Raw genomic sequence first — 18,750 nt, forward strand, 5'->3', positions numbered from 1 at the left:
AATAAATATAAATACACAAGCGATTTCTGGCTTGGTCTTGTTATTTAAAGTTTGTTTAAAAACTTGAACGAGGTAACAGCAATATGGTTTAATCGTACTGCGTAGGATCTGGAACAGTTTTGATGTTTAAAGAAATAGGCGTAGCATGACCACACTTTAATGTACTCAATGAAGGTGGGTGGGGGAACGGATCGGGATACTCTTTTGGTGGATGGGATTCAAGTCGTGCTGTTACCGGAATTGAAAATTTATTTTCAGTGGAATTTAAATTTGTATTGACCAAGGCTTTTACCGAGATATAATATCGCAGTTTTTTCAAACACGGTAAAAACAAAAGTGCTTAATATACATATAAGAGAGCGAAAATTGTTAAACAAAAATATATGTCCAGGAACGTTTTATATGATAAGGCATTATGCAAGTAAATTCTGCTCATGCATGTATTAGAAACTCAAGGAAACGACAGGTCTACATTCCTGTACGTAGGACCCATACAACTATGTCTGCACAACCTGTCTGTATTGGCTGGGTGAGGTGTAAACTAGACGTATCCTTCCACTTTGTTTTTATATTTCTTTTTCCATGTATTACTTTTAAAATTTAAACCGAGGATAATAACTTGGATTTTCTTTCTTTTTGGATATGCCTGTTGATGACCATCCGTTTATTCTTTATAGAACAAACATATATATATATATATATATATATATATATATATATATATATATATATATATATATATATATATATATATATATATATATATATATATACACTACTGATACATTTTAGTTTGTATTATCTTTTGTTTTTGTTTTTGTGGTTTTATTTCATATGTTCTGTATTCTACTCTTTATGGCGGATTTGTACCATTGCATAATGAGCTTTTCGTATATTGCATGTGATTCCCGTATGAAAGTTTAAATGTCGAAGTGTTTAAAATAACGCAATCTGAACACATATTATGAAAACAGCAACGAGTCCCTGTAATATCAAAAATCTTATGTTTTAAACACAGTTTAAAATACTTTCTATTTCAGAGTCTATAAATTTACATAAATTTAAAACAAGCGTTAGACCAGAAATTGGAAATTAAGTAGGATATAATAGTTGTTGTTATGTATTAAAGACAATTTCCACTGTGAATAAAATAAAATTACAAGGTCTCATCGTACCCTGATGGAGTTGAAGAACTGATTTGTGTACGCCCAACTTCAATGGCTTGTATTTAATGAAGCACAATCATTTCTTTATACTAAAGAAAGCTCAAACCGGGACATCAAGTTCCTGTTTATATACATATGGAACGAACTTTTATTTTGGTGTTAGATGGTTGGTTGTATATTTGCGCACAACACAAGCCTCCCCTATCCCGTTTGGTTTTATAGAAATTGTCCTCATTACAAATGTAAAAAGTTAAAATAAACTACACCTTAATGCACGTTTACGACATAAAAGTAGCACAACTTTCCTGTTTGAAGATACCCAACTCACAACCATAAATTTTGGGCAGATGACTTAAAGATGCACTTTCATAGATTGACAAACTTTTTTTTATTTTTTGTCTTTGATTGAGCCAATGTTTGCGTAACTGTCTAATAACCAATAAAATTAGACATTTGACAAAAGATCAGATCGCAGTTTTTAATATCAACGTTCAAAATTTGATGGTTTTGACCTTGATATTTGACCCGATGACCCAGCCTCCATGCCAAGTTTGATGATCTTAGGTCCAGGCATTGTCAAGTTATCACTCGCACATGCATTTGACAACCTTTTCGCGTTAAAGGTCGCTATGACCTCGACCTTTGACCCCTAAAATTAATTGGAGACATCTACTGGTCAGTCTCAGCCTCCGTGTCAAGTTTAATGACCATAGGTCCAGGCATTGTCAAGTTATCAATCGGACATTCTTTGACAAGCCTTTCGCGTTAAAGGTCACTATGGCCTTGACCTTTGACCCGCTAACCCCTAAAGTCAATACGGGTCATCTACTGGTCATGCCCAACCTCAATGTCAAGTTTGATTATCATAGGCCCAGGAATTGTTGACTTATCACTCGGACAAGCTTTAGTGTACCGATGGACCGACCGACATACCGACCGATCGACAGACATGTGCAAAGCAATACACCCCCTCTTCTAGGAAAGGGGACGGAAAAAAATGATATTTTCGGTATATTTTTTTTATTTTACCAACAATTGATATCTGTTCTATTATGAGTTATCTGATATGACTGAATTGAAGGCCAAAATTTGTGTAAAGTACACAACTTCTGTGTATTGATCTTAATCTTTATTTCTGTTGTATCTATTCTATCATGTATAGCCGTTTTCCATTGTATTATACAGTTTGAACATTGTACTTGTTTATATTGTCTGCTTGTGTTTCCCACATTAAAATTCAAAAGCTAGTGTTTGTTTATATAAGTACTAAGGTAAGTGAAATAACAAAACTCCTTTATTTATCGTATTTTCCTAACAATTAAAAGATACGTTTTTTCCCGAGATTGGAATTAAAGTATAACAGAGCGTTAATTTTTTAAGACGAGTTTCACTGTGAAAAATGGAATAGTCACTTTCTTGGATTGGCAGGTTCTTCCTTCGCTTTTTGGAGAAAATCAAATAGAATGTTGCTTCACGTTTTCACGACCACACGCTACTAAAATATATATTCTGCTCTAAAAACTAGCAGACATAGGATAAGACTATACTCTAACCCTTACCAAAGGTCGTCTACGATTTGTGTACAAATGAATTCACTAGCTGTTTGGTGAGAGTGTCCATTGCTCAACTGCCCCTACCCCCTAAAATTGTCAGAGTTAACTCGTCATGTTACTATTAAAGAATAAAATACACCAAATTGCACAAAGTCAGTCAAAAAAGCAATCATTTTTTTCCGGGAGTACCTTGTACCCACATTAAAACAATATGTATTTCGCTTCTTAGACAGGGTTGCATTTCTAAAGTTGTGTAACTCCTACATAAAACATTAAAACCAGGACCACAAAAATACTACAATAAACGCAACATGGACAATCGAAGTAGTCGAAAATTAAGAAATAAACCCTGTTTAATTATGGGTACAGGGCAAGGGCCTCAAAGACAATGACCTATAGACACAAACATATAAATTAACATCACGTACACAATTCCCGTCACCAAAAACAAACTCACCACAAACAAAAATCCAAACACCAAAAATGTTCTTCGTCACAAACAATAATATAAACACCACAAACAAAGCATACCCGCATTTCACTTGATTAACTGTTAAATGATGGGATTACTGCTTTATGACATTTTGAATAACTCCTTCCATGAGATCATCTTCCGTGGATGCGAATTCGCCATCTTTTGCTTCTCTCGATCCTAGTCGAGGTTCATATGCTAGTTCGGTTGCCCCTGAACAACCGCAGCCCAGGCCGAGGCCAGCAAGAAAACCACCCGACAAGAGAATGGGTCGCTCCCCAATTAGTGTTATTTGTCTATTTCCCATATTACAGTTGTGAATTCATTGGTCTTCAATCCATTTTATTATAATAGTTTTATTTTATCTCCTTTAAGTTCTATGTTTTCTATATATATATATTGTCCATTGTGAACCATAGTCAACCTTTATAGCTACGATTGATATTTTGGTATTCGCTTGTATCAGTTGTTCAGATTGGTATCTGTTTTAAAGTTTTATTATTATGACATTCAATGTATTGTCACGCCTTTACTATCTCTAATAGATATTAAGCGCATTGTCGTGTAGTAATCATCTCATAGAATGTAATTGAAGTTCATTCGTAAAGGTATTACTGTGCCTTTAATATTTCTTTTTATTCAGATTTCATGGTGTACCTTTAGATTTCAGTTTTCTATATATTTGCCTTATTGTTCATTGCAAACATTATTTTCGTATGATTATGTCAAGTTTCTATATATTTTTGTGTATTTTGATTCATAGTTCCATTGTTATTTGCTTTGCTGTGTTTTATTTAATCTTTATTTTGCTTAAATTGCAGCAGAGATCTGTTCTGTGCTGTGTTATTACATTTCACTGTGTATTTGCCATATTCACTTGGATAAATTAAATTATTCTCATTTTTTGTTTTATTCAGCTTGAAAAAAAATGTACATCAGCATTTTTATTTTAGTAATCTTACCCAGGATTATCATTATTATTATTCTTTTTTATCTTAAAGTGTGTATAATTGAGTATTTCAATTAATATAATTCAACAATTCATAATATGATGTCAGTTTAGCTTACAAGGGCGACAACTGCTATATCTTAAGTTACAGTTCATACATTATCCCCCATATTTATCATGCTATTGTCACTTTTGCTTTATGCTATACTTTCTGTTGTTCAAAATTCTGTAAGCAAAAGCTACTAATCATTTGATTAATTTTCGGTTTCATTTAAGTAGTTTTATTTATTTTAATCGGAGCTCTGCTACCATATGTCACGATACCGATACTTTCACATGTGGTGAGGAGGTGTGTAAGCAGTCCGGTAACTCAGTCGGTAAAGCACTCGCCCTGATAGCAAGGGGTCCCGGGTTCGAGCCCCGGTCTGACTGCACCCCGGTCTGGCAGCACACTTTTAAAACCCATTGACATTTAGTGCCTAACGAGGGACCGTGGCAGCACTGTTTGGCAGCATAACGCGACTTCAGTGTTATTTATGTATGTTCCTTAACACTGGTGATCCTCAAATTCGAGGACGAATTTCCAGTTCGCGGGGTAATATGTCACGGTGCCGATACCTACACATGTGATGAGGAGGTGTGTAAGCGGTCCGTTCGCTTAGTCGGTAGAGCACTCGCCCTGATAGCCAGGGGTCCCGGACTCGAGCCGGGTCTGGCTGCACACTTTTCTCACCCTGTGACATTTGTATAGATAAAACCTCACGTTCATATTGTATAACACTCTAAGGGTTTTGACGAAATTCTTTGCGACCTCCGACTGAATTAGCTCGACGTCATTTTTATACGACAGTAGAAATATCAACTGTGTTTTCGGCTCAATTGCAGAAGATACTGCTATTTTTTTCTCGTAATCCATTCAGCGTTATCGACAACTGTTGTTACTGAGTAGATTCCAAGATTTAGACCAATCCAATATGTTTTTTGTTTAAAATGGTCATACTAGTCCCCGATTTACGCTTTTCAAAGAGGGGATACTATCTCGAGCAGGGGTCTTCAAACTCGTAAAACTCAAAGTTAATCGTGATCTCATTGCGGAACGTTCTTTGACCATACCTGTCGTTGTGCAAAACTGTAACCAATAGCGTTCTGTTCGATAGTTCGGAACTAGATTGGCGTGTACAGATTTGTTGTTTTTGATTAGGACAAACATTTTCAAAAATGACCAAAAATCGGAGGGTACCATTTGAATGGTTAGGGTACGAAAGGACTAGTTCCCTTTCAAAATACCTTCCAACATAAGTCATCAATTCCAAAAAAGAGCACAGGTTATTTTCTTTACTCATAAATAAATACTTTCTTTTTTTTTTAAGTAATATCTTCTACATTACCCCTTTTTCGCTTTTAATAAAAGCAGCACATGTATAGTGTGTTCAAATTTTCGCAATAATATACTAAAAGGGAGACAGCAACTACATACTGTTTCGTGTTATCAAGACTTATCTCCCTTACACCACAAATTGGACTGGTTCTGTGTATATCTTGGTTGTGTCACACTAAACATAAACACCAGATGGACTGGCTGTAAAATTACAATGAGTGATTTCTCAAACTGCTGACTGGTATGTAGTTTATTAATGTTCATATGTTTATGACCCGATTATAATCAAACATTGATATCTTTGTATACTCCTCTGTATTCATAATTTAGGCAGTACAAGTTAAGTTGGTGTATCATCTTTTACTTCCTGGTTCAATAGTAAACACGTGAACATATAATATTTGAGGCAAGAATTGTCAATTTAACTTTGTTTACCAATACATTAATTAGATATTGTCCATTCTTGATCTATGTATTATGCAAATATAAAAGGATTAATGTACTCACAATTTTAAATTTTACTGTATACAGTACTGATTTATAAAGACAGGTTGGTGTAATTATCGGAAAATTGAAAAAAAACGAAAATTCGGAAACAATATCATTTTTATTAGTGTTTAAAATAAAGTTTTCGAGGGGTTTGGTATGGCTACGGGGTCGTACTATAGAGTGTAAGAGTTTTTTTAAGTGCGGTGGGTGGATAGGGAGGGGTTGGAAAGTTGGAGGGGGTGGGGGTAGAGCAAAATAGGTTAAGGGGCTTTCAAAATGTCTTAAATACTGCAGCTCATTACCGAAAAATCACTTTCATTTCCCTATCATATAAAGTATTGTAATGGATGGGGTGGCTTAGGTTTTGGCTAATTCTATAATGTGTTGGATGGGTGTATATCATGTGTGGGTGATTGGCAAGGGGGTGGGGTGGGGGGTTAAGGTTTTGGCTAATACTATTATGTGTGGGATGGGTGTATATCGTGTGTGGGTGATTGGCAAGGGGGTGGGGTGGGGGGTTAAGGTTTTGGCTAATACTATTATGTGTGGGATGGGTGTATATCGTGTGTGTGGGTGATTGGCAAGGGGGTGGGGTGGGGGGTTAAGGTTTTGGCTAATACTATAATGTGTGGGATGGGTGTATAACGCGTGTGTAGGTGATTGGCAAGGAGATGGGGGTGGTAGGGTTTTGGCTAATACTATTATGTGTATGATGGGTTTATATCGTGTGTGTGGGTGATTGGCAAGGGGGTGGGGTGGGGGGTTAAGGTTTTGGCTAATACTATAATGTGTGGGATGGGTGTATATCGCGTGTGTAGGTGATTGGCAAGGAGATGGGGGTGGTAGGGTTTTGGCTAATACTATTATGTGTATGATGGGTTTATATCGTGTGTGTGGGTGATTGGCAAGGGGGTGGGGTGGTAAGGTTTTGGCTAATACTATTGTGTTGGATGGGTGTATATCGTGTGTTGGTGATTGGCAAGTGGGTGGAGGTGGTAAGGTTTTTGCTAATACTATTGTGTTGGATGGGTGTATATCGTGTGTTGGTGATTGGCAAGGGGGTGGGGAAGTCAGAAGGGTGGAGGAGCTTTAAAAATATCTCAAATGCTACATCTAATTACCGGAAAACACTTTAATTTCCCCTATCTTATACAGTATCGTGCGCGAGGGGGAGGGGCACAAATCCTCCAGCTATGACCCCTTCCATCCTCACAAACAGCATACTCACCTCACAAAGTGTATAGTTTGAGTCCCATCCTCCCGCCAACTCCGACTTCCCCACCTCTCACCACCCACCCACACACACGATATACAACCATCACACTCAATATAGTATGAACCTCAGGCGCACCAACCCCACGCCCTTCCCCACTCTCGTATACTCTATTGTATAAACTTATGAAAATTAAAGAGTTTTGCGGCTTTTCGATTTTTCTGTTTACCAGTAATTCCACTTTAAAAAAGCTTGATTGTGAAAACTGCCAAAAGCAGATATGACTCACTCTCCGATCATTTTTAACCAGTACCTTTATGCTATGTAACAGGCTGTGTGAGGCTTATACCACTAGACCGCTCTCAACCTGATGGTGATCGAACCAACACCAAATAGTGTAAGAGGCGGTCACCAATACCACAAGACGACTCACATACCGGCTGGAATCTAACCAATAACCTCCTGAATGACAATCACAAATTCCAATAGTTACTCAAACCAAACATACAGGAAAATACATAAATTGAATCAGTTTTGTTTACAAATATTTACACTTATTGGTAAACATACATGTGTGTTGTACCTCAATGCTTAAATGCCTATTTTTTGTAAAAAAAAATAGTTACAAAATATTTAACAATTATATTTTATCTGACGATGATAGGGTATGCTTAATATTTTCACAATTGTGCAAATTCAGTCATCCAATGGATCAAGTCCCGGGCAAGAAACTCCAGGTAGATGCCTCTACCCTGGAGGCGACCTACTGCCAACCCTGCTCCCACGATGGGGAAACCCTCCCAGCCGAGGCCTACTGTACTGTTTGCAAGGAGTTTATGTGCTTCAACTGCATAAGTGTCCACAAGAAAATAAGAATGACAAAGTCCCATACACTTCTTGACAAGAGCAGCATGCCTTCTACTATGCAAGATTTAACAAACAAAGAAGTGAGCACAAAACCTTGTAACATTCACCCTGAAGAATGTATTAAATACTTCTGCCCGACCCATCAGACACTTAATTGCGGACATTGTTCGGTACTTGATCATCAATCTTGTAAACAGCAGATCATTTCTGAAATTGCTAAAGCCTTTAAAGAGAGCCAGGGTTATAAAGCCATGAAACAGGTTATTGTCCAACTACTGGAAGACATTGATGCCTGTGTATCTAATGTTGATGAAAACACTAAGCTCGTAAAAGACCTTGGAGAACGCGAGATTGCAAAAATAAGGAATTATCGACATCAGATCAACAAATACTTTGACGAACGTGAACAAACACTCATTGACACCATTGCTGAGATGAAAAACATGGATGAAATACTCCTTAAATCACTGAAACCCAAATGTGACAACATTAAGACCCAGGTCGGTGAAATTAAAGCAAAATTAGCAGCCCAAGAGAACAACACTAGCCAGTTGTTTATTGAGGCCCATATATCCAAGAACTTGCTGGAGGGACTGCAATTAAGACTTGCTGAAATTAAGAAGAAGAATACGATACAACAGTATCAGATTAGGAATGACCCCGCCACTGAAAGTTTGCTGCGTTCCAGGACAGGCCTTGGCACTTTCGAAAAGTTTGATACTTCACAAAGTCTAGGTATATATCTTTGTTCCTTAAACATTATGCAATAATGATTTCTTGGTGGTATCTTTTACCACTTCTTAAGATCTTTCCATTACATCCTAAATATGTCCCTTTTAATTTTTGAAACTGTTGTACTATTATTAATAACATAATTTCGAATAAGGAGACAAATTAATTATAATAAAATAAATATTAAAATAAGACTTTAAAATATGCGATTGAAATAGTGCATCTAAGTAGTTTGATGTTTAATCTACTATAGGTCGGAGATATAAGAGTTCGAGGAAGTCCACGACACAAAATGAGGGCGAGAGGAATACTAAAACATCTGATCCTACTTCCAATGTTCAAGCAGTAAGGGACCAGAATACCACTACATCTGATCCTACTACCAACATACAAGCCATTGGCGACATCAAGGCTACCCAATCAACCAAGATGTTCACGGCCAATACAGTACCAGAACCACCTTTAAATCCTAGTGGATCGCAAACATCTGCAAAACCAAAGCAAAGTAAATACTTTCTAAATGTATACCTCAAATTTACATTTTACTACAGACTGTATTGTCTTTAGTGTATAATATTTGTTTCCATATAGAAATTAGTACTTCAAATTTACTTAAAGATAACAATTTCATACCAATAGCTGGATTGCTTTTAAACGCCCCTCATCTTAATAGTGTCTAAATAGGTAAAACAACAAGCTTGACATTTGGCCTATTTTTATAATAGTCCTAACATATATAATAGTGAAAAGGCAAATCTAAAAATTACCTTATTTAGTGTGCGAAGAACTTGATGAAATATGCTTTTAAAAGACTGTTAAATGCATTATCAATAGGAAACATGCACAAAAGTAAATCCCTTGCAGATAATATAGGCATGTGCATAACATCAAAATGTGTGTTTTTATTCTTTTCGCCTTTCGCTGTCTGTTGTTTAAATATTTACAAAATCTTAGGGAATATGATTGAAACGCCCATTTTATAATGGATATATTTTTTTATTTATTTTGGCCACTATACATATATTTATTATATTAACATAAACGTTTGGGGTTTTCAAACCGTGCATTCATAGCTTTATCAGGAACTTCGTACAATTCGTATAACCATCATATAGGCTCTCTGTGCGATTCGTTGGTAATCGATTATGAAATCTCTCTTCAATTCAGTACAACTTGTAAATAATGGCCTGTATTCTAGTTCGGACCTGTTACATATACGGCTCGGTATTCTACGCACACCCTACGACCAATGTTCGATTAATCATACGTACCTTTACCACGATTGGTTGCACACCTAGTACAGTAACATACTTCGAATGCAAAATAGTTGCTTACATTGATTCGAAGAAATTTCATAAAGCATGTGTTAATATTGTAGACACAACATATATCGTCTTATATTTCTTCGAAGAGCTTGCAGTTGGGGAACGTCATTTTAACTTTCTGTAAGATTTCGTTTCGGAGATCTGGCAGGTGGAATGCTAAGTGTAACCTTTTAACAAAAACCAGGCACATAGTTATATGTATCCAATCGTCAGGAAACTTGATTGATCGTATTTACACAGTAATTTCATCGTGATGGTTTGTACGTGACGGTTATTACTTTCTATTAACTAGGCGAAGTAAACGCAATCGTGGCTAACCGTAATAGACCGACTAATATACAAGTATATAGAATCTTACCAGTAGTCGTTCCAAACACGCTGGTATCAGGACCTGCGTCATGGGGCAATCGCCATTACTCGTATGAAACATGCCCTTGTCTCAAAACAAAGGACCTAGATTAAGACAGATACGATCAATCGGGGTGAACCTTAGCCTAAACCGTGATAAAAGCCAGGCTTAAAATATTGCATTATTTAACGAACAAAGGTAATCTAATTTACGTATGCAAATTTACTACCTCAATATTAATTTAATACATATTTAAATATCATTTATAAAACTGTATGTAATTAAACAATTACAATGTTAGTTGGGTGATCTGTTGTATAGTATAACTTCACATTTACGGTACTATGGTAACGTGCAGTATGGTCTCTACACAAGCGACTCAAAGTAATATAACCCCACAAAACTAATATAGCATACCCTATCATGATTACTATCATCATTTAAAAGGTATATCAAAATATTACCCCGAATTGTGTCAGTATGTTGCTTTCACATAATAAATTAATCAATAACATTGAAATGGTTCGTTCCGAATGGTTTCATTATGTTACCTTCACTATATAAATTGATCAATAACATTGAAGTCATACAAGAATAAGATTTCTTAGTATACGTAACAAGGCAAAGGTGATTTTCACATATTTTGGACACATAAATATGGCCATTCAGTCCTTTGATATTGTTTTTAAATTTACATTTCAATACGATTCTATTAATACCATTATACATATATATGTTTTATATTTATATATAAGATCACCCTTGTAACATGGTAACAAAAGTACACCTACTTTTCAAAGTGTTAACCTTGATGTGGTGTTTGGTTACATAGTCTTTCGTTTTATTTCCAGAAACACAGAACACAGTCAGCAATGACCTGACCAGTCTGAAGTTTACCACAGCCCCAGACATCCTAGTCAAGCCTAGATCTGACACTGAGAACTGCTGGATGAGGGACATTCTCCTCCTGTCTGGGGACAGACTGTTACTGAGTGACGGTTCAAAAGGAACATTGAAACTCGTAGACCTCAAGACCAGCAGTCTAATGACCGAGGTCGATGTGCAAGGCTGCCCATGGGGCATGTGTCACATCCCTGGGGACATGGTGGCTGTTAGTGTTACTCATAGTATTCAGTTCTTGGAGACTCGGGGGAAACTCATCCTCGGAAAGAACATCAAGGTGGATAATGGTTGTCGTGGTGTTGGTTACCACAACGGTAACTTAATTATTTCATTCGAGAGCGGAAAGGTTCAAAAGATTGATATGGAAGGGAAAGGGTTGAATAAAATGTCAAATATGTCGTTTAAAACCCCTTGGTACTTAAAGATAGTCGGTGACGATCAGACAGCAGCCATATATGTGTCCGACTTTACGAAGTTCGAAATCACTAAGCTGGACATGAACTTGAACATTCTCGAAACATTCAAGAACCCCGCACTACGTTTACCAATAGGTATCACTGCAGTGGGAAACCAGCTGATCATTTGTGATTGGGATAGTGACAATATAATGTGCCTGGACCTTCCCAGTGGCAAGATGACCCAGCTACTGGGGAAGGAGGAAGGGATAGTGGCACCATTCTGTTCCTGCTACAGTCAGCAACAGAACAAGTTGTATGTTTTCCTCTGGACAAGTGGGGATGCCGACAATTATGTTAAGGTGTATGATACAACACCAAAATTGAAGTAGACATATTTTCTTTGAATTAGCAATGGGGTCAAGTTAACAACTATGCACTTACATTTCAACAGAACTACAGAATGTTTGTTCCTTTATATACATATTTATGTTTTCTGTGATTGTTGTGAACACAATAATAGTATGTTGTTAAGAGATATTATCACTACTTTAACTATTATTATTATTATTATTATTATTATTATTATTATTATTTATTATTATTATTATTATTATTATTATTATTATTATTATTATTATTTTTATAGGGAAGAATCTTCCTTGTGTTTGTTTGTTTATTTATTTGAGTTCATCAAGGTCTGCCCGCGCCCATTGGCTGCATTATGGCTTGACCCCGCCGTGACGCCATAACGACTTATATTGTGTTTAAATGCCATGAGTGACATGAGACAGAAGTGACAGCAATTCGCAGTCAAATCCAGACATTGGAAGACTTGAAGAAACAGAGTGAGATACAAGAGATCCGGGTACGATACCCTAGCTCTTTGCGAAGAGACTTCTTGGTTCTTTAAGGTTGTCGGTGTAAAGCACCGATACAAAGGGATACAACATTGAACCATTACTGAGAACACCACTTTTCCGAGCCCTTTAGATGCTGAGCGCCAGGCAAGGGCGCTACGTGTACCAACTTTTAACGTCTTTTGGTATGACGCAGCCAGGGATAGAACCAACGACCTCCCGCTCCATAGGCGGATGCCACAACCACTCGGCCACGGAGACGGTTGATTACCTTTGTGAAGAGCTATCGGCATATTTAACAATATCTTACCTAAAACGATGTGTAAGTCGTGATCTCATTAGATTATTTTGAACCGATATTACATTTACATCCGTAACTTCTCAGCCATTTCCATGAGGTGTGTCTCGTGCGACCAATCAAGTGGCTGGATTTCACCTTATTAATTATTCATGAGTACGAGATTTGTACAGCTGTTTTGCCTAGGGTATCATGATATGTTATGATATGCTAGGGTGCAGAGGATGCACTTATTAGGCAGGGGACGCATATCGAAAGTTGTTACATCCCCTTTTCTTATGCCACTCTAGCGCCAAAACCTGGATACACCCATAGTAAAACAGATATTAAATACCAACGAACGAAATAAAGGTTTCAGAAAACTTTATTAACATACAAATTAAAATATGAAAGAACATGTAAGTACAATAAGTAAAAGCTCTAATATGTACAACCATTATGAAAATCAACTGGCAAATATATAATAGCACATACATGTTGATAAACGAATGAAACAACAGATAACAGTTTATTAAACGTTAACATTCCTACATAACACATGAAACTGTTTGCATGGATATAACCTGTATTGATCAGCATAGTTTCTTATGATGAAACAAATATGAACATATGTGTTCAGTTTTAATAATCTACAGCTTTCAAATGGATTGCAATGCATTAGATTGATATACAATGTAAACTAATAAATGAAATGGTGGTTACAAACATGTAAATTACTTATGGAACGAGAGCAGTGTTTGGATAGTAGTTTTTGATAAAGATCTTTGGAATTACAATATAAAGGCAATAATCAAAATAATCTCTGGGTTTCAGGTCAAAGACTTACATTCTTTTGTTTAAAAATATCCAAATTCTACTTACAGATTATACAAAAAAAAACGAATTACATGTATGTGTATTTATTATAATATATACATACTTTAATGAAGAAAAAAAATGAATCAATGAAATGTTCTTTTCGCCTCATTTTACACTTAGTACTTTTACTCTTATTCAAAATAATGAAATCACTCATTTGGAACACCTCAGCCACTTTTCATTGAAAACAACCGCGAATGTATGCCCGTATAACAGTAAAGATAGTTCGTAAAATTTAAATAATAGTGATAATTAATATTAAAAACAAAATCGCTGTAGTATTTTAACGTGTATTTTGTATTACTAAGTTTAAAATGATTGCCAGTGAAGTGTATAATTGCATAAATAATTAAGATACCAAAGAGTCATTAATATTAATTGCTTAATTCGAATAACTACGCAATCAACTTGCAGTGTAGTTAAATGTAAAGATTTCTGACATTGTAAACCATCCATAAACATCCGAGGTTGTTTTCGATGGAAAATGTCCGAGGTGTTCCGAATGTTATATCTCTATGCAAGAATCTGGAAATGAATTGGCCATGTAGTGATTTTATTTTGGTATAAACCTGGCGGCTTACAACAGTATCTGCGTAAAAAGGTCAACAATATGATACAGCTATTAGAAAAAAATAATGGATATATCTGGTTATTATTTTGATTACATTTTGTATAATAACTTTATTCTGTTTAACTATATTTCTTATGACTTATATATGTTAACAGAAAGAGCATTTTCTATATCTTTAAGACATGCATTTACATGAACTTTCATTCTAAATATGTGTATGAAACCAGAAGCACTGCATATTTTCATTTTACTAAATTTTGAAAAAATGAAGAACAATGAACTACTATGCAATATCATATAGAAAACATAAATCAATTAAGATCATGTTGTTTCAAAATGTCCTTAATATGCAAAGATCAATGCATGTTTGATTACCATAGAAACAGTTTTGATTTTATTAAGATTTCCAAGTACATGCGATTCAATTTAGTATTTCTATGAAAGATTTAAGGCAGCTTAAAGGGGCTAGACACCAGATGGTCTAAAAATCGGCAAATACTATCAGCGCATTTCAAAACAAGCCTAAAATTGTCAATGTAGATAATTATAGTGATGCTATTTTAAACTTACTGGGATTTACATGGTAGACAACCGTAGTAAATTTCGAATTGGAAAAAATGCGCAAAAACAGCGAAAGATGCATGTGTCGTAAGCGATGTTATACATCAGTAAGTAAGAATAAATGAATTTTACAAAACGATGACAACTTTTGGTACGTTTTGACAAAAAAAAATTCTCTTGCAATTCTATGATTTGGTGTCTAGCCCCTTTAAAGTACATTCTTAATTCAAAATGTGTAAAACAACGGGATTACAGAAAGGTTTTTGATTTGCGCCCACCTAATGCCAACCTTCTCGCCTGTTTTTTCGTCAATGAATCAATATCTGGCTAATTAGGTGATTTATTAAAGATCACATTCTATACAAACCAAGATACACCAATGTAGAATAAGGTGTTTCTATTTGTATAGGTTTTGTAGTTCCAACAGTACCATTAACGTAATTAATCTAAATCTTTAATGTTATCTATATTCTGATTTAGAATAAGCAGTACAGCGATTTGGTATTCACTCCGCGTTTGGTTTATATTTGCATAAGTCCATATGTGAATGGAATAAATTAACAATAAAGCCACTGTCCGATGACAAATAGAAATTTATTCCCCATTTAGTATTTGCGTTTATCCATGTTTGGACGGAGTATAAGAGCCCCATCTCTCCACAGATTGAGTCTGTCCAACAGTGCCTGCCATATTGACATCTCTTTACCTCTTTTCCATCCAATCTACAGGCTTGCCTTGACTAATACCTGACATACTTTACACAATTAAAATCAGAAAGGCTTGAAAAACCCTGACTCTTCCTCATAATATTATATTTACAAAAAACGTATATAGTCAGGCTTAGTTTTTAGTTTACAAATATATGTATTTGCTATTCGACAATTCAATATGAATAAAATCTTCATGAATTATAAATTACTAACAGTCACATCTCTTCAATTTCTCACCGAAAAACACTCGGAACCTCGTCATACCTGAACCAAGATTGATCAGAGCCCCAACCAGAACATCGTTATTCGAGAGTTGGTCTTGGTCCCAAATGGTTAACTATAGAATACGCCCCCGTAGCTCCATAAAGAGGTCATCAAACGTGAATGTATGATTCCAAAATGGATTCCAGTCCTTACGGATCACCGACGTCGTTTGTTTGCTGCCTCTATTTTCTCTGACAACAGGTACCCGAAGTCGTAAGGTATATTTATTTAGCTTTTCTATTATGAAATTAAATGTACTAGCAGAAAAATAGGCATGGTAAGATGATACTCCAAACGACGTTCTGTGATTCCATGCTGTTAAACCCACTGAACATATAATTTATAACATTAAGTGAAAGCAATTAATATGCGAATGAAAATGTTTACCACTAAACAAATCTACTTATAAAAAGCACACACAAGAAGTTTTTATGTTATATGCCATAATATACATGTGTTATGAACATTATTTTTATATTTGGGCTTGAAAACGTTGTTTAAACTACAAAAACATGTATCAGTAATAGTTGCGTTCCCTAGAATAAGGCGTTCCATTAACGGTATGTTGCACCTCCAGCGTGTCAAAGATATCCTACAAAGTATTCGAGAACTTAATCAGCGCTGCCTGATGGTACCCCTGCAAAAATAGGAAAAGTGTTTGGGAGGAACCGGGCAACTTCTTCCTGGTTTGAGATAAATTCTAATAACCGGACGTAATGTGCACATTTATGTTTCATGTCCGCTCAAAATAACTCTATACTCTATGCTATGCTAACACGAAAAAAGCGCATTCGCACGAGTTATCGTTGCTATAAGTAAGCCAGCTTAAAGGGGTCCGGTTTGAGAGTGAGCCTGCTTAAGAGGCGGGCACATGAGTTCGTAGTGTCCTGGATGTTCGTGGCTCCTAAGCTTCCCGACCCGCTCATGATAATGAGCATTCTGCCCTTTTGCTAAACCTTTACGGTCCTACTTTTCGTTCCCCGTTTATTCTTGTTTCACATACACTTAAATGTTACAAAGACGCACGACCAGACCTAAAGGTTACTTATTATAGATAAAATTTATATATCCAACGGGTACCTGTTATATTGATCTTCTCAAGTTATAACGGGCAGGAGCGGCCGCCGTTGGCCGGTGGCGGAGATTTGTCCATTCTCTTCATACCCGAACGCACTTGTTTCGGACCACGATGAACAGTCCGACACCTTCTGGTTCTTTCTCCGGACGGGGAATACACGGGTTCCCACCTCAAAAACGGCCGTCATTAAAACACGCAACGACATCTGGTCCAAGTGCACCATTGTCAGAGTCAGATTAAGGATTTTACAATAGTGTTTTGCAAACTGTTTAACATATTATGTAATATCAACTGTGTTTTTTTTATAATCTTTATCCTAAAATCCTAAAATCGGCAAATCAGCGCGACGGGCTTGCTTTGAGACGTTTTGAAGTGTGTTTTTCAGTTGTTAGTTTTGTGAACAAAGATACATTAAGAGTGCCTAAGGCCGACTTGTTTTGAATTGAAGGTACAAATAAAGTCGACAAAATCTTTGCCAAAATCAATGCTTTCTATAGGCTGTTCGTGACTTTTGATTTTGTATTCATTGTTTATATAAGTGTTGTTGACGTGCAACAAAGGACCTATAGTGTAACTTTTATGAAGAACAGTTTTGAAAAATGACCTCTCATTGAGGTGCGACAATGACATGATAACGAAATTGGAACGAAATTAATTATTATATTTGCTACATAATAGTGCTGTGTGAGTTTCATTTTAACAACAAATTACTCGAAAAATATCATTATATAATACAGATTTAAAACCTGGTTTAAGTCTACGATAGCATTTATCAGTTGTCATTTTGGATGCGACACTTAATATTACACAATATTTATGAAAACCAAACTATTTAAGTAAGGTCAGTGAACCAAAATAAAGAATTGCAAATGAAACACATAACCCCACGAAAAGTTTCATGATAAGATTTTGTTTTAATTCTACTAGAACATATTCAGTTAAAAATATTGGCGGTGTGTTCAAAATGTTCGTGGATTATTATTATAATTATGTAAATAAATTTGTGAGAGTTTGCAAATATTGTTTCCTTATGGACTGAACTTTACATTATATTAAAAGAAAAAGGAGCGCGGGTTTTTGATACTCCAGTATTTTAATTAAATGCATTCGAACAACATTTCAAGAACATTTGAAAAACAACATAATTCAAGTGCATCGTAGACATAATGGATTACGAAGCACACCGGCGTTTATCTTTGACGCCAAAGATTTAAATATTGAACCTGGTTGTAACGATTATAAAACGCCATATATGATACATTAAAAACAATTCTTTTTAATACATTGGAACAGCGTCATTTTCTTACTTGCTTTAGAGCAAAACCACTGTTCCGAGACTGCAATTTTAGTCGTAATGGCGTCACGGCGGGGTCATTTTGATGTTGACGATCGTTGGGAATATCACTTTTTAAAAATAAAAGACCAAATAGAATAGGCTAAGAATGAAATAAAAAATGAAATTACACTATAATGAGGTGTAGAGTGAAGTAGCTTTCTGCCATGGACAATCACGATTCCAAACTGCATTAATATTAAACATATACATGTACACTATAACGCATATTAATTGTCCTTTACAGTATTATTAATTTGTTTTACTTACTAGACATATACCGCACAAATCCCCATGCCACTTCTATTTCGCTGCATATGTGCAATTAGCTTTCTAAATCAACGGCAAATGAGAGTACTACATATAATTTTACTCCAGCTGCCGATTTTAGTAAAATAACCACAAACACTGTATTTTAAATCCGTC

At 35.7% G+C, this 18,750-nt stretch overlaps 2 protein-coding genes across 2 annotated transcripts in view; both read left to right on the plus strand.

Moving 5' to 3' along the window:
• Window positions 1-5,687: 5,687 nt before the first annotated feature.
• The window catches only part of LOC128238173 (uncharacterized), a 29,358-nt gene continuing 16,295 nt past the window's right edge, over window positions 5,688-18,750 (plus strand). Inside the window, exon 1 of the mRNA XM_052953790.1 lies at window positions 5,688-5,759. The gene's annotated coding sequence lies outside the window, so the exon portion shown is untranslated. The remainder of the gene's footprint in view (window positions 5,760-18,750) is intronic.
• On the plus strand, window positions 7,290-14,527 carry LOC128238174 (uncharacterized). The gene is made up of 4 exons (XM_052953791.1): window positions 7,290-7,617; window positions 7,921-8,822; window positions 9,073-9,324; window positions 11,345-14,527. The coding sequence occupies exons 2-4, from the start codon at window positions 7,928-7,930 to the stop codon at window positions 12,181-12,183; spliced, it is 1,986 nt and encodes a 661-aa protein (XP_052809751.1). The 5' UTR covers window positions 7,290-7,617; window positions 7,921-7,927; the 3' UTR covers window positions 12,184-14,527.

Source organism: Mya arenaria, chromosome 6 (genome assembly GCF_026914265.1).
Source record: "Mya arenaria isolate MELC-2E11 chromosome 6, ASM2691426v1".
Taxonomy (NCBI): Eukaryota; Metazoa; Mollusca; class Bivalvia; order Myida; family Myidae; genus Mya; species Mya arenaria.